Source organism: Anomalospiza imberbis, chromosome 11 (genome assembly GCF_031753505.1).
Source record: "Anomalospiza imberbis isolate Cuckoo-Finch-1a 21T00152 chromosome 11, ASM3175350v1, whole genome shotgun sequence".
NCBI lineage: Eukaryota > Metazoa > Chordata > Aves > Passeriformes > Viduidae > Anomalospiza > Anomalospiza imberbis.
In genome coordinates this window covers 17,623,170-17,647,009 of record NC_089691.1, presented here as the reverse complement: position 1 = coordinate 17,647,009, position 23,840 = coordinate 17,623,170, and the positions used below count along the sequence as shown (strand labels likewise).

Genomic DNA, 23,840 nt, shown 5'->3' with positions numbered 1-23,840 from the left:
GTCCCTGCCATGGCAGGGGTTGGAACGAGGTGGGCTTTAAGGTCCTTTCCAAATCAAACCATTTGTGATTCTACAATTCATATTAACAATCCATATTAACTTGCTTTTCTACCATGTGAACTCCCTGGTGCCTTGCTTAGGTTTTTTATTTCGTGCTCCATTTTTGAGAATATCTTCAACTACAACAACTCCTTTATGATTGAAAGAGAATTGTGAAAAAAAAAAACTAATATATGTGCCTTGGTTTTTATGTATTCTACACTACATGCAATTTTTTCAAAATCATCTCTGCAGTTCAATAATGGATAAAAGAATTAGAATCAGTCAGAGAAGGCTTTGTGTCTTTTTGTGCCTTACATATAATCAGAAAGAATGAAATTTTGAACATGTTCCAGTAAAGCAGGTGTGTGTATTGTTGCAGCAAGGGGCGAGAACAGTGCTTGTTCCTAATGGCTGCTTGACTTCAACACTACAGATTGCATAGAGCCTGTTCCCTGAACTGTATTAAAACAAATTGTGTTACGGTATTCAGTCAAGAATTTAGGGCACAGTTATCTGCCTGAGTCTGCTAACTTTAAAATATATTTTACTGGGGGTGGGAAGGTTTGGATGTTATTTTGGCAAGGAAAACTTCAAATCCTTGTAAGCTTTAAAAGGTTTTTTTTTTTTTTTTTTGTAATTTAGGGAAATGGGAAGTATAGAGAGAAATGTCTTGATAAGGATCTGTTAAAACTGACAAATTTTTGAATGACGATTTTAGAAATCAAGTCTTGTGATTTATTCATGTATTTAATACTTACAAGGAAAGCAGGTCTACTAAAGCACGTGATTTTGCATCCCCAGGTTTCTCAGTGCTTAACAGAGTATCCTGAGAAGCTTCCATGGTGGCATTGTCAGATCATAGGGATTGTGACTAATACAGAAGGAAAAGTCTTCTTTGCTTGCTTTTACAGCCTCTTAAAATGAAATCATCTGAAGAGGAGAAAAATAATATTGGCTTGGGCATAATATAAAGGATGTTTTGAAGTCTAAAAGTAGCAAGAATGGATCTTTTGGGTATAATGATGAAAGAACCTTGGATCCCTTTGCATGGATTTTTCGATTTTTGTTCAGTATTTACTATTTATATGCTGCAGGATGCCAGGGTGACTGCAGGTTACAGAAATTGCTTTTCTCTGTTTTGCCCATAGAATGGATGTTCCTTTAGAGCTGGCAGAAGGAGCTTTTTCTCTCTTGTCAGTGAACTTCAGTGCTCTTCCCCAAAAGAACAAACTTGTTCCTTTCCTGATTGAGTTTCAAACCATGTCTGCTCTGAAGTTTGTAAGCAAATGTGGAAATAGCCATTTTTCTAAGCCCTTTGTCTATTACAGAGGAAATTTATGTAAAAAATAATGAGAAGTTAGGTTGAAAAAAGAAGCTGTTAAAGGCTGAAAAATATCAGAAGTAAGATATCCCATGGAGTTTGAATCAAGCACATACAATGAACAGTTTCAATATGAGAACTGTTTCTTTTGGATCCCTGCCTTAATGTGCATATTTTTCCATGCATTATAGTGGTGCTGCTGGATCTAGTGAGGCTCCATTGCTGTATAAGTAATTTATCAGGTTTAACTTACATGTAGGATGTGTGAATACTTGATTACTTTTACTCTGAGAGGGTTTAAGACTGCAATATTGAGAGTGAGCTTTAGCTTAGCTGATTTTATCTAGCCTTAAAATTTTTATCACTGGTGAAGTGTGTAGTAATGGCTATGAGGGCAATTAATAATAGTAGTGACAGAATCAAGAGACTGACTAATTTATCATTATAGGTTTTAATGAGGCTTAAAATCTAGCAATAAATATACAATATATTCAAAAGTATGGAATTATAAAAAGGATGATTTATTTAACTTTAATTCTAAACTAGTTTGCAAACCAAAGGTTGTAGAAAGTAGGCTTGTGAGAACATAATTCTTTTTGGTGTTACAGAGCAGAAGGATGAAAACAACAGAGGAAGAGAGTTTAAATTAAAATTAAAGCGGGGGGGGGAAATCATTGTTTATCTTCATTCAAAAGGCCTTTAAGCACAACAATAGTTTTGTAAATGTGGGAGGTACCTTGTGGACAGCTTCTTTTTCATCTCAATCTGCTCACTTGGCAGAGCCTGGGAACTGCCTTGGATGCTGCAGCCCTGCAGCTCTCAGAAGATGGGCAGCAGTGGAAATGACAGCAATACTTGGGAAAAGCTGTCTCAGATTTCAGACCAAGTTGGTGTAAAGACATGCAAATGTGAAAAGTTATTATAACAACTTTCAGATTCAGTGTTCAATGTGGAAACTAAGCTTTCCTATACAGTTTTTCTATTATTGTATTATGTTTGTTATTTTCTTTCTTATTACTGTTACTCTCCCTTCTTTCTTTGCTGGAGTAATCTACAGAATGTCTCTGGCCTGGATGTTGCTAAAAGGTAATAGGCACCTGAGCAGTGTAAGAGAGTGGCTGAAATTTGGAAAATTAATTATAGCCAGTCCTGCCCAAAGGGAAGTTGGAAACTCAGGTGGTAGGGGTACCATTAAAACAAGAAAGAAAAAACAGTAATAAGACAGGACAGATGAGACCCCAAAAAGTAGATTTCCCTACTGCTGGATCAGCTAGATGTGAATAGTAAAACACAAAACCAATCCAAACTGGACCCTTTTAAAGCTTGTAAGGGGAACCCTTGGTTTTGGAAGAAAGTCTCTGAGCTGCAGAGATGTAGTTTGGGAGAGATTATTTAGAACCCTTACAGGCCACTTGAGCATTTGTGGGTTTGCATCAACGTTGGTGTGGAAATAAGTAGGAATGCCATGTAGGTGTTCTGGGGTTTGTCGGTGTCTTTATAGTTCTCGTGTTATCCAAAGTAAGGAATAATTGCTGTCAGAAAATGTCTGTAATGTCTGCCTTGTTTTCCTCAAATCTCATGTTATGAAATCAAAACTTTAAAGCAGAGTGGGGAAAAACCACTTTCTTTGGGAAAGGAAGCACTGAATTTCCTTCTGTTTTTAGGAAAACAGTGTTAAGCAGAAATGATTGGGAGATGGAATTGGTCATCCAGTGAGATTCCCAGTCAGTCCTTTATGGAATAATATTCCAGACAACCATGAAAGAGATGTGGATTAAAGTCTGGATGGTGAAAGCAGAGCTTGAAGTTGCACATGTCCAAACAAAGCAGTGATTTGTGTCCCTCAGAGCAGTTTTGTCAGGTAAATACATTTTTAGGTTGCCCTCTGCCTCTTTGTAGAGGTGGAGAGTTTGGAGCTGGTTGCAGATTCCTGTACCTCATCTGGCTCTTTTGGGATTTGGGGAGGAGGAAGCACTCCACAAGTTCTGCTCATCAGGCACAACTTAATTATTTTACCTAGAGAAGGGTGACCAGCAAAGTTCTTGAAACCAGAGACTCTCTGCCTGGCTGCAGTGGGCTGGGCTCCTCCTGTGCATCCTGGCATCCCAGCTGCCTCCATGGGCACTGCTCCCGTGTGCTTATAGACTCAGAGTTTGGTCAGTGAGGAGACAGGCCTTCTGTAAAACCTGGATGTGCACGTCCTTGTTGGAATCCTGGATGCTGAGAATTTTAGAATTTCTGTGCTGAAGGGCACAGACCCACAAGGAAATGCTATATCTGACCTGAGGCCGTGGAGAAGGCTTCCAAACTGGATTGATAGCACTGGGATTATGGTTTGATTAGAAGTGTGTAATATCACAAGGCAGAAAACTTAGAGTTTAAGGTTTTAGAATATAGCAATATATGTGGGAGGTTTTAGGGTGGTGGCTGGTTGTTCTTCTTCACCTTCTTCTTCATGGGTTTGGGTAGTATTTTGTAATTGGACAGAAAAATCCGCATTGCGGGCTTTGAGGGATTAGTTACTGGGTTCAAAGTGAAAATAATTTAGGTGTCATTTCTTAATTGGATAGTTTAGCCTTAAAAGACCTTGTATAGGAAGATAGCCATGTTGTAGCTTGTTAGTAGAATGCTGTAGAACTCAAGACTGTCCTGACTTTGCATTGTGCAGCTGCCGTGACAGTGGGTTGCTCTCATCTGCTCTGCAATGTGTGCTCAGCTCATTCCCAGAGAGATCAGGGCACATTCTGGGGACACTTTGCTGCTGCTGCAGTGCTTACCTTGGAGTCAGGGGTTTGCAGGGAACCCTTCTGTGCCCAGCTGCCTTTCACTGGGGTAAAAAAAACACTGATGTAATGGTGGAATGCGTTCTGCATTTTTAAAGAAGACGCAGACAGCAATTAATTTATACAGAGCCCCTGCAGATAGAGGAGCCAGACCACTGAAATCTCATGGTGAGACATAAATTTGATTAGGAATTCATGTGAGACCTCCTCTCTTTGTCCCAAGCTCTAATTCTGTAGTGTGGGAGGTCTTGTCAAAGTAGTCCTGAGTTCTCTCTGGTAGAAAGCCTTTTGTTCATGAACAGGGAGCGTATGAGACCTGTTCCCATGCAGCCATACATCTTGTGTTCTTTACAGCAGCTTATTTTTGATAAGCTACAGCACATTTTAATGTAATTGTTAACGTGCCTAATTTGCAGCCACACAGTTGTATCAATAATAATGGAAAGTTGTTCACAGGTAATAAATTAGCATAGCATATAACCAGCAGAACTCTGCTTCTCAGTATATTGTTTCATGATCAAGAATTCAGTAGTTAAATATACACAGCAGTGGGCTGAGAACAAGCTGTTCATTTTTGCTGCAAGCAGTACCAGTGGACCAGAGTAATCATAGCTCCCAAAAGCAGGACTGATTTTATTGATTTTAAATAGGCTTTCATTACAGCACTGAGCTTATTCCAATTGCAAGGAGTATCACTGTTGTTTGTATTCACAGTGCTGGCTCAGGGAAGGAGAGGTTTTGTTGGATGCCATGTAGAGGCTCTTTGTCCCTCAGTGTTCTATTCTGCCCTGCTGAAACATCTGAATTTATTATAGAAAAATAATTTATTATACAAAAAAAATGAAGGCTTTTTTCCCTGTGGTTAAAGTTTTTTAGATACACAGAGCCAGACCCAGCTCTGAAATTTTGAATTCTGAATATTCTTCTAAGGAGTCAAAGTCTTGCTTATTTATTGGCATTTGACTTAGGAACCAGCTGGATTCTTTAGAAATCAGAGAATCACTTTGCTTGGAAATGATGCTAAGATCACCAAGTCCAGCCATTTAACCCAGTCCTCCCAGGTCCAGCACTTAAACCCATCTCTAACACCACACCTGCACCTCTCTCCTTTTCCATAGATTAATGTAAAAAAGGCAAATACAAGAGCTGCTCAGTCTGAGATATTAATGTATCCAGGTTATAATTAGTGAAGAACACATGCTGTTACCAGCAATGTGTCATTAATCTGCATGGAGCAGTTTGCAGCTATTTGTTGCTAAATTAGTGACACTTTAAAGCTGTCAGGTTTTTTATTGTTTCTAATGATAAAAAAATTATAAATCTTTGACTAAACCCCCACATATGCACACTTAAGAAGCAGGCTGGTTTGTTATTTGGTTTTCTTTGGAGTTTTTGTGTTTTAATTTACACAAGGCTGGTCAGTCAATGGCCATACACAGAAGTTGGTTGAAGCCTTAATACTGTTGAAAATGTTGTACTGTACTTTATGGTGGTGTAAAGGCATGTTGCTTGTGATAGGTTTTTTTCAAATCCTTTATGTGTAACTACACAGTTCTGCTTAAACTTTTTTTCCAGTGTTACTAGAACAGTTTGGAAGGGTATTAATAGAAATTAGTCGCACCTTTCTGGTTTGAATGGGTTTAATACTGACTTTACCTTTTTTTTTTTTCCTTAAACCTGCAGGTGAAGGTGAGTTGCTTCAAATATTCTAGCTAATCCCACATTTTTCTTTTGGCACAGTCTTTCATACATAATTTGGGAATTCAGGCAGGAACAAACAAAAACTTTGTGTGAGCATTTCTAGAAATCAACTCTTTAAATAAGATAGTGACATTAAGTAGTGAATCAACTTGGTAAGTACTGCATGATCAAGCCTAGTTACTGTAAAATGAGATCTGGATGGTTTATTTCATTTTAAAGAGCTTGGGCAAATAATTGTGGAATTAAATTGCTTCCTGTTGGTTTCCTGCAGGGCATGAAGAACCTGCTGTACTGTGCTCTGCTGAGCTGCTGCACTGATTAGTTCCTCAGGTCTAATCTTTACGTGGCTGTGCTCACTTTCATGTCTGTTTGTTTATGGGTTTGATAGTTGTTTTTCTGAAGTTACTCTATTGCCTTGATAGTCCTCTGGTGGATTATAAAAATGTACACATTAATTCCTTTCTCTGACTTCATTTGTTGGAGCCCAGTGGAGATAATTGGTGCTCATGGAACGTGGTGCTTGGGAATGAGGGTGATGATCACTCCCAGAACTGATACCACCCATCACTGACAATCAAAGCTCACATTGTCAGGATGGTTGGAAGCTAAAATTGATTTAATTAAATGCTTGCAGCATCTATTAACAATACCATATTAGATTCTTTATCACAGCAGCTACTGTGATTTTTGGAGTTTGCTTGTGCAGGTTGAAAAGAGATTTATAGTTTTAATTCATCTTAATTTGTGTGTTTAGGTAACATTTGAGATAAAAATTTTTGTTGCATTTAAATTTCCTTGTTATCTGCCCTGCAGTGGCATGAGTAATAGGGAGCCCAGAACATGAATATATTGGAATGCATGAAATATTTTCAAGGAGAAGTCTTTTAAAGTTCAGAGTGATATATGTCAAATGTTACTGAATGGATAACCATGTGGAGAGATTTTAGCCTCAAGGAGCTTTGATATTAAGCATTTCTTAGTACAGTATCTGTGTTGAAAATAATTATTAATAATAATAGAAATAGTAATAGTCACTACTACTACTGCTGTGTTAAATAGAATGTTTGTTTCAGAATATTTATGCTATTCTAAGGTTTAACTTTTTTTTGTAGTTGCTGAAATTTATTATACAAGCACCTTGAAATGATGCTGTGTCAGAGCTTGCCTGCACGAAAAATTGCTGCACCTCAAAACTTACATTTAATAATCTGCAAAATGTTTTTACAGCCTAGAAAGCCTGTGTGTGTATTTGATTGAAAGTATCTGTGCCCTCTGTGCCAATTAAACAGTAAATTTGTCAATTTAACAACAAATTCTCATGTTTTCTTGATACTTAGATAAAATATTATTGTCCGAGGTGTGACCTAATCCAAACACCACTGAAATCAGAGATTTCCAGACTGCAGGAGAGGGTAACAATGAGTCTTTTCTAGGCATACTTAGTGATATGTTAATATTAGGATCTCAGACTTTGCAAAGCAGCCAGCACTATTATGAGAAATGTGCAAAGGGGCAGTAGTTGGTGTTAATAAACATTTTTAAGGCGCCTGGGAGGTGTTCATGGTTCAGGAATTTGCTGTGATCCAGAGCTGCAGAGATGATGAGTGATGGTTTGGTTTGGTTGGTTGTTTTCCCTTTTACCCCCTCTGCAAAGATGTCAGGATTGCTTTTGTTTGGAATGGAGCACATGGTGCAATTGCTTTTGTCACTGTCTTGCTGCACTTTGGTGTTACTGAGACACTCAAATTGCCAAAGATCCAGGTGATGCCTCACAGACAGGTGAAATGTTTTCATTTCCCAGCTCCTGCCCTTATTCTGCACCCACCTGCCCTTTGGACATTGGGATTTCTTCTTTAAGAACCACATCCATGCACTTCCTTCCACGTGTTCAGAGCAAGGAATGGAATTTATTTCCCTTGATGAGCATTCTTTTGTTGCGAATTCAAGACAAAATATGATCTGATTTATGTTTAAAACCCGTGCCAGTGTGTGAGCCACAGAGCTGGGCTGGTTGTGTGGTTTGTAGTGCAGGCCATGGAGCATTAACAGCATAACAACAGTTCTGATATTCACAATGACTTATTTATCCATCTGATAAGCTGTGTGTCCCTTAACTTCCTTCAGCAATTCTTTTTTGACAAGGTTGCTTTATAGAAGTGATGAATTTACTCTTGTTTTATTGCTCACTAGTTATAAATAACTTCTTGTTGGTTTAAGAGTCCAAGCTGGAAATGCTTTTTGATCTCATACTAACAAGCTCAATAATTGACAAACCACAGAATTGCAATGTGTTTTTCTTTTACAGAGGCAAAGGAAATTGTTCTGAAGGCACAGATTCTGGCTGGAGGGAGAGGGAAAGGTATTTTCAATAGTGGATTGAAAGGAGGAGTTCATCTAACTAAAGAGTAAGTACTTTCAATTGAAAAAACTATAAATAAATTGCTCCTTGTATAATATTTAGGCTGTTTACAATAGCTATGGACTGTTTCTTTTAGTATTTTTCAGTAAACTAACATTTTTCCTTTGTTTGTAGCCCTAAGACTGTTGAACAGCTTGCTAAACAGATGATTGGGTACAATCTGTCAACCAAGCAAACTCCAAAGGATGGTGTGACAGTTAAAAAGGTAAGAATTTGGCATCTTGAAAGTTGAAAACAATGTTCAGCTGCAATTTTGCATTAATAAGCTGGGATGTATGACATAGATTGTTTTTCAATCCTTCTCCAATTCCTGATTGATTACATCTAATTGATTAAAAAAAAAAAAGAAAATGTTACTTCTTCAGTTTGTGTATATTTGTTACTCAATTTTGGCATACCCACTGATGGAAAAATAAATTCATTTCTCAATGTATATTGAAAGGAATTCTTTGTCATAGGCTTATCTTCCATCAAACACATACTAAATGGTGATACAACTGCACTGTAGCATTAGCTGTACATGCTTATTGACATGCTGCTTAACAGAAACAGTAGACACATGGTTCCCTTTAGTAATAATATTATCTGTACTTCAGTCACCCTCAGGTTTGGACAAGTCTTAACAGAGTGACAGATGAACCACAGAATGGTTTGAGTTGAAAGGAATCTTTAAAATTCCTTCAGTCCAACCCCCTGCAATGAGCAGGGGCATCTTCAACCACATCAGGCTGTTCAGAGCCCCATCCAACCTGGCCTTGAATCTTTCCAGGGATGGGGCATCCACCACTGCTCTGGGCAAGCTATGCCAGTGCCTCACCATCCTCATTGTAAAAAATTCTTTCTTATATGTAATTAAAATCTGTCTTCTTTAGTTTAGAGCCACCTTGACTTACTGCAACAGGCCCTACTAAAAAGTTTGTCCCCATCTTTATTGTATGCCCCCTTTAAGTATTGAAAGGTTTGCATGAGATTTTTTTTCGCAATTGTAAAAAAGTGTCTGAACAGTACATTCTTTCTACTTGTGGCAGATACAGACTAAAATGTGTGTTCATGGTAGTGGTTGAGGTACCAGATGAACATGGGAGTTCATTTTCTAATGATGGTGCTTTCTGGAATGCATCAAGATTTATTTCAGCATCAACGATTTGCTCTGTATTGGCCTAAATGAGAGAATCAAAGATTCAGTAAGATTCTCCTTCAAATTAGTAAAATTCTGTGAGTCAGGAAATCCTGGCAATTGCCTATCTGCTGTATCTGGTTTTGTCTCTTGCTTTGTTTTACTGAGCAAGAATCCTCATACAGGTAAGTAGTCAAGAGCCACACTCTATCTGATGCCAGGAAATAATTTGGCATGAGCTGAAGGAGCTGCAGTTCACATTTAATATCCTGTGAACAGCTTGGTGTATTAGCACAGAAGGGGAAGGAGCACCTGTCTGAGAAGATCCTGTCTAATGAGGGTGGAGGAAGGTGTTCAGGCAGTTCTTCTCTTGGGGAGCAAGGAGAGCAAATTACCATCACTCCTCAGAGGTGTTCTTAAAAAGAAATACTATATATTAAAATAGGAGACTCAGCGTTACCATTAAGGCATGTCTGTCAGAGATCCTGATAATACTATGGATATACCTTTTCCATATTAAGGCACTCTGCTTGGGAAAATTAGTATTGTAAAAGCAGCTTTCTTTTATAAGTTCTTTGTTTTTATTCTTTTGCCCTAGTTGGCCTGCCTTGAATACATCCATACAGAAATTCTACTTTTTTTGCAAGCCTGTTCATCATTGACAGATTCAGTTCTGAAACAGAAACTTCTAATTTTCTTTGAAATTGATAGAAGTGGAGGAAGAGTATGGATGTTGGGGTTTTTTTGACGTGGTTTATTCAAAGGATTGACATTAGGATGACTTTTGTGCCATGTAGCCATAGAATATTTAACTTTGTGGCTCCTTTCTCCCCCTCCACATGTTGTTTGTGTGAATGAACAGTGGGCAGGACTGAGCAGCTGGGGCAGAGGTGAAGTTTAAGATGAAGTTTGCACTACTGAATTTCAGATATTTATTTTGGTGGTACAGGACTGTGCACAGCCTTGAAAGACTGTATTTTTCCTTTGCTATAGAGTTCCAGGGAAACTGCTATTTTTAATGCTGATCCATGATAAACCACTGTGATGTTTTTCACTGGGAGAAGCTGATAATTTGCAAAATTATAGCAAAATCACAGACTTTCATCCTGATTACAGAGTTGGCTTTTAAAAGAATGTTGGCTTTTAACTAGTATGTTTTACAATTTTTGGTATTGAGTTCTTGATTCTTAGTAATTAATGGTGAGAACATATACCCTCCTTAAATTAATTCATTTTGTAGCAGTTTGCCCAATGTTATGCTTATTAGATAGTGAAGGAAGCATGTTTAAAATTATGCACTACTTCATCAAAAAATTATTTCCCAGCAGAATTATGTCTGTTTTAAAAGAATTTCCCATTTAAAAAGTTAGCTCACGTTGGGATTTTAAAGGTAGTTAGAGGAGCTGAGGCACTCAGGTTTTTGGTGTCAGATCTAAAAAATCAAATACTGACATTTTAATCAAGGGGCAAACTAGAGTCATATTATTAAATATATAAATTTAGCTAAGTCTGAGATATCATTTAATGCAGTGGGAACTTAATGCACTAAAAATGCCAGGCAGACTCTCCGGGCTTGCTAAGGGCAGTGGGGAAAGTGAGAACAAATCACTGTCATTTTTTTCCTATTTCAAGGTATAGAAGAGTTTGTGTTCTACATTTACTTAAGGAAAATTGCATTTCAGGAAGAAAAGAAAAGGATTTGTGCTTTTTAAACTTTTCAGTGTTCTGGAAAGTTTGAGTGGTTAAAAATACTCCTTTTTTAAAAAAAAATTAAGTAATAAGCATTTTTCAGAAGGAAAATGTTTATGATGTCACTTTCTGTGAGGCAATCAATGAGCTGATGTCAGGTCAGGGAGTGGAAGTCACCTTCTACATCTATTTGTAAGGAAGGTATAAAAGGTAGACATTTTCTACAATTAGAATAATTTTGAAACGGAAAATTATAGTTTCAGCTTTCTTTCTCAGCTTGTGCTCTTGCTACAGAATTTAAAGTGTGTTTGTGCCTGTTCAGATTGATGTTTCTCGAATTAATAGCAATCTCTTCAATTCCCTCATAACTTGGAACCTGTTTTGTGAGTTTACATAAAATCCTCTTATGGCATTTGGAATTTGGAGAGCCTGGCTATCTGTGATGACAGTCTTCTCTTATCATGACAACCTGAGAATTCACTACCTGTGTTTTTTCTCTCCAAGCAAGAACAGAATGAACATTTTGCATATTTGATTCTGTTTAGGAAAAGCTGTTACAGTTACCCTCATGACATTAGATGTGTGACTTAAACTTTTAGGTAACGATTTGTTACAGAGAAGGAAAGCTTGAAGTTGTCAAGAAGTTTTAATGAAAACCGATTTTTCCCCAGGACATTTTAAATATAAATATGATATGGTAAACAGATAATGATGTGTCATATTCTTTATCAAAAGCATAACAGAAATGTGAGAAGAGTCAACAGTCTGTAGATTAAATTTCACTATTCTTAACTGTTCATCAATGTGTTTGCATTAGTTCTGTCATGTGAGTGATAGGTAGAATTAAATGATATTTAAAGACCTGGAACACCAATTTCCCTGGCTTTGCTGTGCATCAAATGGGGAGGATGGTGAAGGAAAGTTATTTTGTTGGGAGAAATTAGAGATATTTCACAATCTGACAATTTTTGCTCTAAGGTTGCCTACTGCAAAGTAGACTCTCAGTAATTTTGTGAATTAAGACAGAGAAGCATCTGATGATGTTGACATTGTTAATTTGCAGCAGTGAGGACAGTCACTCCAGCTGGAAGTCTCAGTTGAAGATACCTGATTTAATAATGTTAGTTCCACCTGCTGTGCCTGCAAATGTATTCCTCAAAACTTGTTGAGTGTGTTCCCATCCTAATTCTGGCCCTGACCCTGATCTCTGTGGAAGCTGTCTGAACAGCTCTGACAAGATCTAGTAGGACCAGTTGGTTTTATCTGACTTATGTCTAAAGCAACTGACTCACATTTTTCAGATACATTGATGCAGGATATGTAAGAAGGTGAAAACATGGATGCAGGTAAAAATAGTAGCAAATCAAAGATGCTTTCCCTACCCTTGCTTGTTAATTTGACAAATCTTGGCAGGTAGCCAAGCTGTGTCTCTGAAGTTGTCTTTTAGCATCCCTCTGTAGTAGACTAAAATAGGCAGATGCTTTTAAGTAGTACAGTAGTTTTCTGCATTCTTGGTTCTCTCCTTCACCTTGCTTTCTTTAATTTCCCTTAGAACAGTCGCTTATTTGAACTATTCCTTTACATCCCCCTATGTTGTGTGAATAAAGTGAGGGGAAAAGTAGAAGGAAACAAAATTACTATAGAGCAAATTTCTTCCAAGTCAAAAAGACCATAAAGAAATTTCATCTTTCCTTCAATTCTGAGCACTGATGGCTTTATTTGATTCCCTGTTTCTTACATTTCCCCCCCTCTTCTCTAATACCTACTGCCTGGCAGGAAGTCCCTACATCCTTTCTTATGTACTCCGGAATAGACTGTCAAAATGTGACTTGGGTGAAAGTAGAGGGCATCTTTCTTGTTTATAGTCCTTGAACTATGAAAACCCCAGGAATACTTGTTTGATGGAGCACCTTGTGCCAGGTAGGCAGAGTTTTAAGGCTGCAGGTATAAAATGTCTCTTGGATCTGCTGACTGAGAGAATTAATTTCTCCTTGTGGTATATTCAGTGATGATCATTGTCTGCAGTCATTGTTCAAAACTGTCACTTCAGAAACAGACCGTGTTAGAAAGCTGTTGCCACTTAATCCTTCCTAATTATATTGATATTTGGGAAGTGATTTTCCTGATTTCTACTACTTCCATTGAAAGATGGGAAATAGCAGCTCTCTTAAGGAAGAATGTAATACTTATTAAATTACAGAGGTGGCTGCTTCACTTTCAGATTGAAAAGCAAAACTGTAGTGCAGAGCAGAACTACAGTCTTTGCAACTTTGATTATGGCACCTGTTATGATCACAGGTAAAAATTATTGATGATCATGTGCAGATTTTTTTCCAAAAATTAAGAATGTTTTGGGAAATTTAGTATTCTTATAGTGAAACAGTTTTGTGAGTCCTTTGCAAATGTAAAACTACTGAGTCTCTGAAATTGCTTCGATAGCCATTGTTAAACTACTGCAAAAACAGACAGCTCAGGTGAGGAGGAAGGTACAGCTATTCTAATACTAAAGTGGAAAGGACCTTGTCTTGTTTTTGGGAGGAGGGAAAAAATTGTAGCAAAGACTTTATATGGGCCAATTTCTGACACTTTTAATGTGATGCTTGTAGATTCCAAACATGGGATTTGAAACATCTTTCTGTTTTGTGCTGTGGTGTCTGTCAGATACTGGTACAAAATGGTTCTGTTGCTTATAGTAATAAATTGAAAAACACAGATCTGTGTTTCTAGGTTCTGCTAGTATCTGAAGGACACACATCTGCTCAACTCTCTAAATTGAAAATAAAAAGCTGGATGGCAGAATTAGCTGTAAACCCATTTTATTAAGAGATACTTGGGCAGGGCAGGAATTCAGTGCAGAGATTATAAGCGTTGGGTGGCCTTTGGTCAGAATAAGGGAGAGAAATTAAGCCTGAGGATTTTCTGGTGAGGAGCAGCACTGCTGGTGAGATGCATCCAAAAGCCAACGTGCCAGTCCTTCTGTCTCTGTGATCTGCACACTGAGTCCTTTGGGACTCAGGTCTTTCTGGGGACAAGAATTACTGTCCTGATAATCAAGAATTATCCCAAATTATTGGGATAAAAAGGTAATATAGAGGTCTGCAGTATGGACACAGCTTGAAAAACCCCAACACTGAGGTTTACATTGCTCACTGCAGGCCCCGGTGAGAAGAGCAGCATTAGAGGAGTCTCTTCCTTAAGGAGAGAGCATTTCTTGGGAAAAAGGTCACAGGGTTGTAGTGCTGTGGTAAAAGCAGTGAAACCAATGTTTCTTTTCAGGCTAGCAAGTATCAAACTGCTGCATTTTAAGGTGAAGCAGAAGGACCAGTCAGAACCACTGATGCTTTCTTTCCTTGCCTCTATCCATTTTTAGGTGATGGTTGCAGAAGCACTGGATATTTCCAGAGAAACATACTTTGCAATTCTGATGGACAGAGCCTGCAATGGACCTGTCATGGTTGGCAGTCCACAGGGTGGTGTGGACATAGAAGAAGTTGCAATAACTAGCCCAGAACTTATCTTTAAGGTATTGGAATAATGTTCTACAATAACAATTTTCCTTGTCAGTTATCCAAAATAATATTTTTCCCCCTTTCTCCTCCCATTTTTCCTTCTTCCATGTAAAAAGGAGACAGGAAGAACCATAAAAAGAGTGTTTCATCAAATACAGGATCATACCTGTCATCTAGTAAATGAAGCATATTTAATATCTGATTTTACTAGAATTTTTCAATTACAAAAATATCTTAAATCTGGCTGTTATCTGATATGTTAAACTTCATTCTGAAGTGTTTTATGAGTGAGTTTCACTTTCAGGAAAGTACATTTTTTTTCACAGGTGGGTTGGTGCCAATATACTTATTGTTTCTGTGGCTGTTTTTCTCTAATTGGCAGAGTTGTTAATTATTTTTTGTACCTGCAAGACTTTTGCATCTGAAATACAACTGTTGTAATTACTTTCTTAATGATGACTACACTGAAGTATTTTTTAAGTTACTGTGGCAAGATAATGAGTAGACAAGCTATTCAGCTGAGAAAATAATTGATACAATCAAGTATAATTTTTCAAAAAATTGTAAAAATATTTAATGTGCGCTTAAAAATCATATAAACTTCACAGTGTTACTGGGCAGTGACACTCATTGCCTTGAAAATATTCCAGAATATGTCATAAAAATTAACAGACTAAATATTCGTCAATGCCATCTGTACAGTAATTTAAAGTGAAAACTGGTGTCACATTGTCTTGTCAGCGTGCCACCCTGAAGAATTACATATTTTTTGGAAGGACTGTTTCATAGTCAGTGTGGTAATTATAACATCCCCTGTAGGCAGCTGCTATAGCCTCAGTCTCGGGGAGCCTTGGCAAACAGCCAGGCTTTAATTACTAATTTGCACGTGTACGCTAAGTGTTTTGAAGCTATAAACCTCCATTCTGATGGAATATTTAGTTATATTTACACATGTTACTGTTGCAGGAGGAAATAGATATTTTTGAAGGCATAAAGGATCATCAGGCATTGCAGATGGCAAAAAATTTGGGATTCCAAGGACCTTTGCAGCAGCAGGTAACGACTCCACTCCCTGGCTTTAGGCTGAGGACTTTTTGGCCCAGCTCAACGTTAAATGTTTTCTGAGAGGAAAGGTCACTTGGAAAGGCCAAGTGTCCATTAAATTGGGATCATTTTGACATTCTAAATACTAAATTGCACTGTGTAATTGTCATTAGGCTTTAGCATTTTGAATAAGCTCCTTCTAGTTTTAAAGAGTCCCCTGTCTTTGAAGAAGTTGATGGCAACATGCTGTTCCACCATGTGGGATTCCTTTGTTTTCACTGGAATTCCACTGGAGCTCCATGAATGGCATGGGTAGACCTGGTTTTGAAAATTGGCTCTTAGGATAAGGAGAAATAAAAGTGTATTTGGCTTTGTGATTGAAACTTTTAATTTTTTTTTTTTATTCTTCAATTCAAAAACAAAAGGCTGCCAGCATGTTCTATTTTCAGTATCTCTTTTCTGTATATATATTTTTTGAATATATATATTTGCCTATGTGCATAATTTTGGACAGAAGAGAAGAGAGCTCATTTAAGCTGGCCTGGGTTTTTTTCTGTATTATGAAACTCATTTTTGTAGAACTCCTTTATTTTTAATTCAGCAGTTTTAATTCTTTTCTATCCTAACATGCAATTAACAAATGCATAATGATGAAGTTGATTAACACACATTTGAAGATTTAGCTGTGTATATAATGAGGAGGAATGATTATGTAGAACCTTTCAACCCTTGAAGAGTTCTGGTACTTAATAATTAACAGCAAATATGTATGGACTTTTAAACAACACATTTTAATAATGCTGCAGGAATGCATTTCTTCCCTCACACAATCAACTAAAAGGAATTTACTGAAGCACAGGGACATAGTTTTTATCCAGACAAATCCTGGCATTTACTTATACATTCTCTAGTTCTAGGCTGGGATTTTCTGCTTGAAGAGGCTCAGTTCTTATAGACCCTGAGAAAGGGAAGCGTTGACATTAAGCTGCCTGATTCAGAGAGATGCTGAAAGATGGAGCAGCCCTTAATAAAAGTGGAGTGATTCTGGTGTTCTGGTGCAATAGCAGCAGAGGACTGTGCCAACAGCAGCTTTCCAGGTGGCCCAGAGTCAGTGTGGGGTTCTTGGTGGGGCTGCCTCCCCAGTGTCACTGCGACAGCCTCCCCCTGGGCTCTTGGGCTGCTTTGTCAGCCTGAGGGTTTGTGCCAAGGAAGCTGCTGCACATTTACTGCTGATGGGTTTTTTTTAAAGTCAAACCCACTGAGAATGCTTTAACTCTTGAGGAGGACAGGCTTCCTAAGGAATTTGTGCTGCTTCCCAGCTGTGACTCTTTAAAGAATCTTAGCACAGAATCACAGAGTGGTTTAGGTTGGAAGGGACCTTAAAGAACATCCAGTTTCAACCACCCTGCCCTGGGCAGGGGCACCTTCCACTGGATCAGGTCACTCAAATCCCCATCCAGCCTGGCCTTGAACACTTCCAGGAATGGGGACTCCACAACCTCTCTGGGCAGAACTGGGATTGGGGTTGATTCTTTCCACTTGTCATGTTTTCTTTTGCATGACTGACCTTGTAGAGGAAAGCTGACTTATGCTTTCTTTATTCTAATTCATTTCACTTATTAGGAGAGGTCACAAGTATTTTTGGGTAGTGTACTTCAGTTAGCTGATCAGTAATGAGAGGAAAAAAATGAGTGGTTCTTTATTAGTGCACTCCATCTGCAAACTTATTTCAGCTAATAGGTTCACAGTGTGTAATGAACCAAAGGGATTTTTCAATACATGTTCATGTTACTGTTTTTAAGTAGTTCTATTAGTGGAAAAATATTAAAAGAGCAAAAGACTTGGAAATTAGGGGTCAGTGGTGATACTTTCAGCCACAGAATCAGGCATGGGGATAGATGGTGAGGAGTAATAGGGAACAAGCAAGAGTATCTTGAAATGAGTAAACAAGCATGCTTCAGATGTAAGTTCTTCAAGAAAAAAATTCAGTTTGATGTAGGAAGGAGAAATAGATATTTTTGCTGAAGTTACCAGAGTGCACAAACTACTTTGTGGTTTCTGACTTTAGACTGATTAATGTGAATGCAACTCAGATCTCGGCGTACCAGAGAACTCTTCGTTATGCTGGTACCTTCAGTCGCTTCCCAAATTAAACTTGTCGTAGTAATTGCACTATCTATTTTGTAGAAAACCTGCAGTTTGTGTAGTCTTTAAATGCACTTTTACTACATCTTACACAGTATCATAATGCTACATTACAACAGTGTAAGAGACTATATGAATATGGTTAAGAAAACAGAAATAAAAACAGTGATTATCTAGAATTACTGAGCAATGTAATACTTAAAAATAATCAATAATGGTCTAACTTTGCCTTGAAAACATGAACTTTTATTTTTCTGTGTGGTAATTGTAAATCATTTGATCACATTTAGGCAGCAGATCAAATTAAGAAGCTGTATAATCTTTTCTTGAAAATTGATGCCACTCAGGTTGAAGTCAATCCCTTTGGTGAAACTCCAGAAGGGCAAGGTAAGAAATTGAAGGAAACAAATAAATGCATTATAATTCTTTATGTATGCAAACTATAAATTAAATTGCATAGAAGGATTTAGCAGCAGCTTTGCCTTAATTTCATTTTGTAATGTAATTTAAACAATATTCATAAATATTCCCTTGGCAGATTTTATATTTCAATACCTTTTGTTGTTTCATCCAAATACTGGAAGTATTGGCTTCTACATGTTCTGTCTGGTGAAAGACAGCAACATTTTCTGCACTTCTGCTCATGGACAAAGTTGGGGTTTTCTTGATTTTGTTTTGTGGAGGTTTTTTTGGTGGTTTTTTTGGGTTTTGTTTTGTTTTGTTTTGTTTTGTTTTTCTGTGTGTGTGTAAATGCTGCTAGAATTACTAAGATTGTGTGGAAAGAAACTTGTTCTTTTATGTTTGCATTCATATGGGTAATTTAAATTTTAAAGTGCATGACTCTGCAGTCTACTAGAGCACAGGACAAATTTCAGCTGAAGCAGACACTTGGCCACATCCTTTGGGAAGAAAAAGGGTCATTGATCTTCCTGCACCATGACTAGCGAGCTGAGAAGGTGTAGGGTAAAACTGAGGAGCTGAATTAGCTTTCACCTCATTATAACAGTTGGTATTCCAGCTGAAACCTTTCTTTCCAATTGTCATTTTTGTCCAAGTAACTTGGACAAAGGTGAAGAGGGGAGGAATGAAAGGTGCCTGTGGGATATTGAAATATGGTAGGGCTGATCCAGGGGGATCACAGTTACCTCCTCATTGTTCCATTTCACTGACTTGCTGAAGGCTTGTTTGGTGGCTACAAGAGGAGAAACTGGTGTGCAAGAAGAGGCAAGTGAGGGAGAGGACAGAAAGTAATGAGAGGAAATAAAATGTGGTCCTTAAAGATCGGAAAGAGCCGTGGTGGCACTCACCCTGCATCCTTTCTGGGGTTCTGCAAGGCGGCTCTGTGGAAATAAAGATTTGGATAATTTACCAAGTTAGCTCTCCTGGGATGGCTGTGCATATTTAGTGAGAAGGGCTTAATCTGAGGGATGGTAGGAGATTTTGTGCTGTTTTCTCCAAGGTTTTTCCCCATGTGGTTTGCATCCAGGAAGCTAGGGAGCAGAAACAGAGTGGGTTTCAAGCTGTGAGAGTCTTCTTGCTCAGAGAAATGCAAAGGAATCTTCCTGTGCTTATTCCTTTTTTGCTAGCAGTTTCTCTATCTGAAATGTCTTTAAAGAAGAATAAAGATAAAACAAATGGAAGAGCATTTGAGTAGCTTAATGCAGCTCTTCCTAATGATAAAATATAAGTCTCTGTATGAAGCCCATGATTCTTGTCAAAGTAATGGATAAGTTGGATTTACTTCTTGCTGTGTTTTGTGTTTATCACTTGTGTGGATTTCCATCAGGTTGTATGTATTTGCTTGTTTAATATCCTAGCAAATTATTTGTTAACGCTAATGGGTCAGAAGCCTGAAACTTCCCTGTTTTTTGGTTGTTTGTTTTCAGTTTTTTTGCTCTCTGTGTAAACTGTTGAATTGGCAGATGACAAAAATCCTACACCACTAACAAAAACAACAGAAGTACTTCATGAATATAAGTGTTGGAGCATTCTTTGATATTTGTTTGGAAGAAAAATCCATTTGTATAATCTATCATACATGCAACAATGTGCTTTTGATAGTGAAAATGGTTTGATAAATATTAATACATGATTTTGCTGCTACTTTGTACAGCATGGCCTTTGTTAAAGATGAATGTTCTGTACAAATGAGTTTCTATTAATGTGACATGGAAGATGTTTGTGTGTAAGGTAAACAGAGCTCTGAAACTGCAGTTGTACTCTAGCTTTGAGTGGGTTTACCAATTTAAGCACCTGAAAGCTTGAAGAAGAAAAATTGTCTTATTTCATTGCTAAAAAAATAATTAAAGCAGCTCTAGTGCCTTAGAAGCATGTTAGGAGCTGCAGATATTTTTGCTTTTTGGCACATTCCCACATGATGATTGACCAGGTAAGATCTGGACTCTTCCAAGAGATTTTTTATACACACTCATGAACAATTTTCTGAAACTGCAGTCACTGAAGTGAAATTTGATAGCTTTAATTTAATCTGTTATCAGTTACAAGTCAAATATTATTTTTTTTTAAATCATCATAAGAAACCCAAATCAAGAAAACCCAATGCAAATCAAGATATACAGTTGAGACTGTCCTGCTTGTGTAAATGCTTTATTTGCTGTTTCCTTAGCTATTTTTTCCTAAGTTGAGAAACTGTATATTGAGCAGAGTTACATTTCCACCAGACTAAAATTGTCCTCTTCATTGTCATTGACCTCCAGATATGTGCAGTGCTCATGAACACATGCACAGGTACCATGGACATGTCCCAGTGGCAATGTGAATAAAAAACACCAGCAGATAGGAAAACTATTAGATTTTTGTGGACACAGCATTTAAAGGCACTTTAAATTTGATTGGTTTGCCTTGAGAAATCAATTATGCTTAAGTCAGTAATTATAATCTGAACATAGTACAAGGAAAATTACTTGGATAGTAATATGTTAAGTATATAGTCTTACATTTACTTAGAACATTTTAATCTAATGAGGCATTTGCCTATGCAAAGCCATAGAAATAATGAGTCAGAAAATAGGCAAATAACACTCTACAGGATTTCTGTTGCTTCTGTCTTTATGTGAATATTGGAGCTGCTAGCCAGACCTTTGTATCTTTTATTTAATGTAGTCAGATTTAGCAACTTCTTAATTTGTTTTTATAACCATAGTGGATGTTGATATTGATGAAAAGGTTTGTATTTACTTTCCTAATTTTCTGTATTTAAAGGTGATCTTTTGGTCATTTTTAACATATTTGCCTTCTGGTTTTTTTTAAGCTCTTTAATGAAATAATGTGTGTATAGTTGATAACATCAGAAATTCAAAATATGGCTAAGGAAAGCATTTTATGTTGCTCAACTCTGAATGACTGCATGTTAACACACATGGCTTTGGGTTGGTGTTACCTGTTATATATGTTATTCTTTCAAAATATGGAAGGTAAACTCTCCTGTGTCATTGCTGCAGCCCACCTGTCCAAATCACAAAAACTGCCCTCATAACAAGTGAGGAATTTTGAAGGAATTAGAGACAGGACTTCTGAATTGTTTTAGATGATGTAATTTATTTTTCTTATATTTTATATAGGTAGGAAGTTTGAGTTCAGTTCACATCTTTACAGTATAGTTCAGAAGGTTACAAGACTTCTACTTACAAGACCTTTTAAGAACTTACTAACTAATAAAATACCATCAACAAAGATATTTATATTTTTGACCTAATCCTTAAATATTTCATTTTATGACCTTGTTACAGTGTAAGTTTTCATCGTTAATCATGTTATGATACACAAACTTATAGTACTGTACTTTAAACTTCTAGTTACTTTTGTAACTACTTCTATTTTTTCTATATCTTGAACTCTAAAACTCTAAACTTTCTTCTTCTTAACGTGTTTTTGCTTTAAACTATAAATCCACATTCTCACTTCTATCACCTAAGTTTAGAAACTTTTTCAAAGTCTGAGATCAAATCTTGTGTTTAATTCTGAGTTTTGGCTTACAGGCCCAAAGTTCTGGGACTTCCCTTCATTTCAGATTCCAACAATAACATACAGGAGCTTTGTTTGTGGCAAACACAGAAGATCTTCCTGTGTGCTGTGGAGGTCTTGCTGTGCCTTTTCTCAGGAGAGGATTTATGGAAAACCTGTCCTTTCCTGCTGGACTCAGTGCTAGAACTTCAGCTGCTCCTATGTTGGAGGCAGCACGATTCCCAAATTCCCCAAGCAGCCTCCCCCTTGCTGCTGGAGGAGCTGCAATATTTCAGAAGCTCTGGCTGACTGTAAGCTCTAAATGCCTGGGTGTTGTTTTATTTTCTCCTCCAGTCGTTTGCTTCGATGCCAAGATAAACTTTGATGACAACGCAGAATTTAGGCAAAAAGAAATATTTGCCATGGATGACAAGTCTGAAAATGAGCCCATAGAGAATGAAGCTGCCAAATATGACTTAAAATATATAGGACTGGATGGAAACATTGCTTGCTTTGGTAAGAACAAATACATCCAAAAGACATTTGAAAACAAATTTACGCTTGTTCAGTGTATAGACTTTGTTTACATCTGACATTCAGGTCACCCTTTACAGGATTTCAGTTTGTTTTACTGAGTGTTTCTGCAGTTTTGTCTGTCCTTCCACAAGTTCTTGCCGGAATGAAATTAAAATTGTGTGGAAACTGTGCTGATGGCCACAGCACACAAGCAGTGGTGTCAGAGAGAAGGCTAAGAGGTTTCAATTTCTGAGTTTTTAACCTGATGTAATTTGTCTTTCCAGTAATTAAAACAAAACAAGAAAGGTCATCAAAACCTAATCATTAATTTTAAAAAATAAGAGTGTGTTACTTAAAAGACACTTGAAAAGTATGTTTGTGTAAATGTGACATTCCTAGTCACAACTGAATATTAAACTCCATTTCCCTTTAAGGAAAGCTGCTAAAGAATCTGCTTCGAAATGGCAGGTTTTAATTTTCCTGAAGTTTCTGTAGAACAGAAATTATTCTGCTGTTTAGAAGAGATAATAGAAAAGACAGCTGTGCTCTAAATAATTTTCATTTTGTACAAATTCTTTTAGCCAATACAACATTTTATTATTAATCTAATTGAGTTAGGGTGGTTTTTTTCAGCTTGGTGAGAAAATGCCCAGCATTTATATTGGCTGAGATGTGTATTCCAAACACAAATCTAGAAGATTCTGATAATGTGTTGCAGTTGATTCAGTAAGTGACAGTGAGACTTCAATCTCAATTTAAAAAAAAACACCAAAAAAAAAAAAAAAAAAAAAAAACAAACAAAAGATCCCAAAACCCAGATAATAATTGCCAACATTACGCTATTTTTTAGTGGCCTTTATTCTGGGTGACACAGGAGCATTTGTCCAATAGGAGCAACATAAAGAGGACACATAATTCTCATCACTTTTCCTAGTTTAGATCTTCCTATCCATGGAAATGCTTCTAGACTAGTGCAAATCGGAAATAAGGTGTTTCAGGAACATCTGAGGACTGTCCCCAAAACTGTCTGTTGTGCAGTAATACAAAGCATCCGCTGCTATCAGAGTGATGGGAGAGGAGCTTAAAGAGTCAATTTGTCCTTCACATCACTATTCCCAGCAGCTTTTACGTCTCTTTATTTTTAATACAATCAGAAGGTTCTTCATTGCCACAATTACTGATCCAGTGCCCGTACATGCTTAAAGGAAGGTCCACATCTAAGCCCCAAAAAAACCTAAATGTTGGTGTGTTTGCACCAGATTTTGAATTCTTTGTTGCATTGTATATCCTTGAATAGCCACGAGTATTTAGAAATAGCTGTATAACATTTTGAGCCGTGTTCTGGGGTTGTGCTGATACATTTGAAGCCTTTTCACAAATCTTACCCATGTGAATTTTAAGCACTTTGATGTTTGCAATTACAGTCAATGGAGCTGGACTTGCAATGGCAACATGTGATATAATATCCCTGAATGGTGGAAAGCCAGCCAACTTCTTGGATCTGGGTGGAGGTGTGAAAGAAGCACAAGTCTATCAAGCATTCAAACTGCTGACTGCTGATCCAAAGGTAAAAATGTTGGGTTTGGATGGG

The 23,840-nt window shown here is 37.3% G+C and overlaps 1 protein-coding gene across 4 annotated transcripts in view; it reads left to right on the top strand.

Moving 5' to 3' along the window:
• SUCLG2 (succinate-CoA ligase GDP-forming subunit beta) overlaps positions 1-23,840 on the top strand; it is a 113,042-nt gene that overhangs the window by 43,179 nt on the left and 46,023 nt on the right. For all 4 annotated transcript variants that reach the window (XR_011003124.1, XR_011003125.1, XM_068202212.1 and 1 more), the window contains exons 3-9: positions 8,153-8,252; positions 8,381-8,471; positions 14,443-14,595; positions 15,548-15,637; positions 18,061-18,157; positions 22,088-22,249; positions 23,674-23,816. Coding sequence is in view for 2 of the 4 variants with exons in the window: in XM_068202212.1 (XP_068058313.1) it covers positions 8,153-8,252; positions 8,381-8,471; positions 14,443-14,595; positions 15,548-15,637; positions 18,061-18,157; positions 22,088-22,249; positions 23,674-23,816 (836 nt within the window). In the remaining 2 variants the exon portion in view is untranslated. The remainder of the gene's footprint in view (positions 1-8,152; positions 8,253-8,380; positions 8,472-14,442; positions 14,596-15,547; positions 15,638-18,060; positions 18,158-22,087; positions 22,250-23,673; positions 23,817-23,840) is intronic.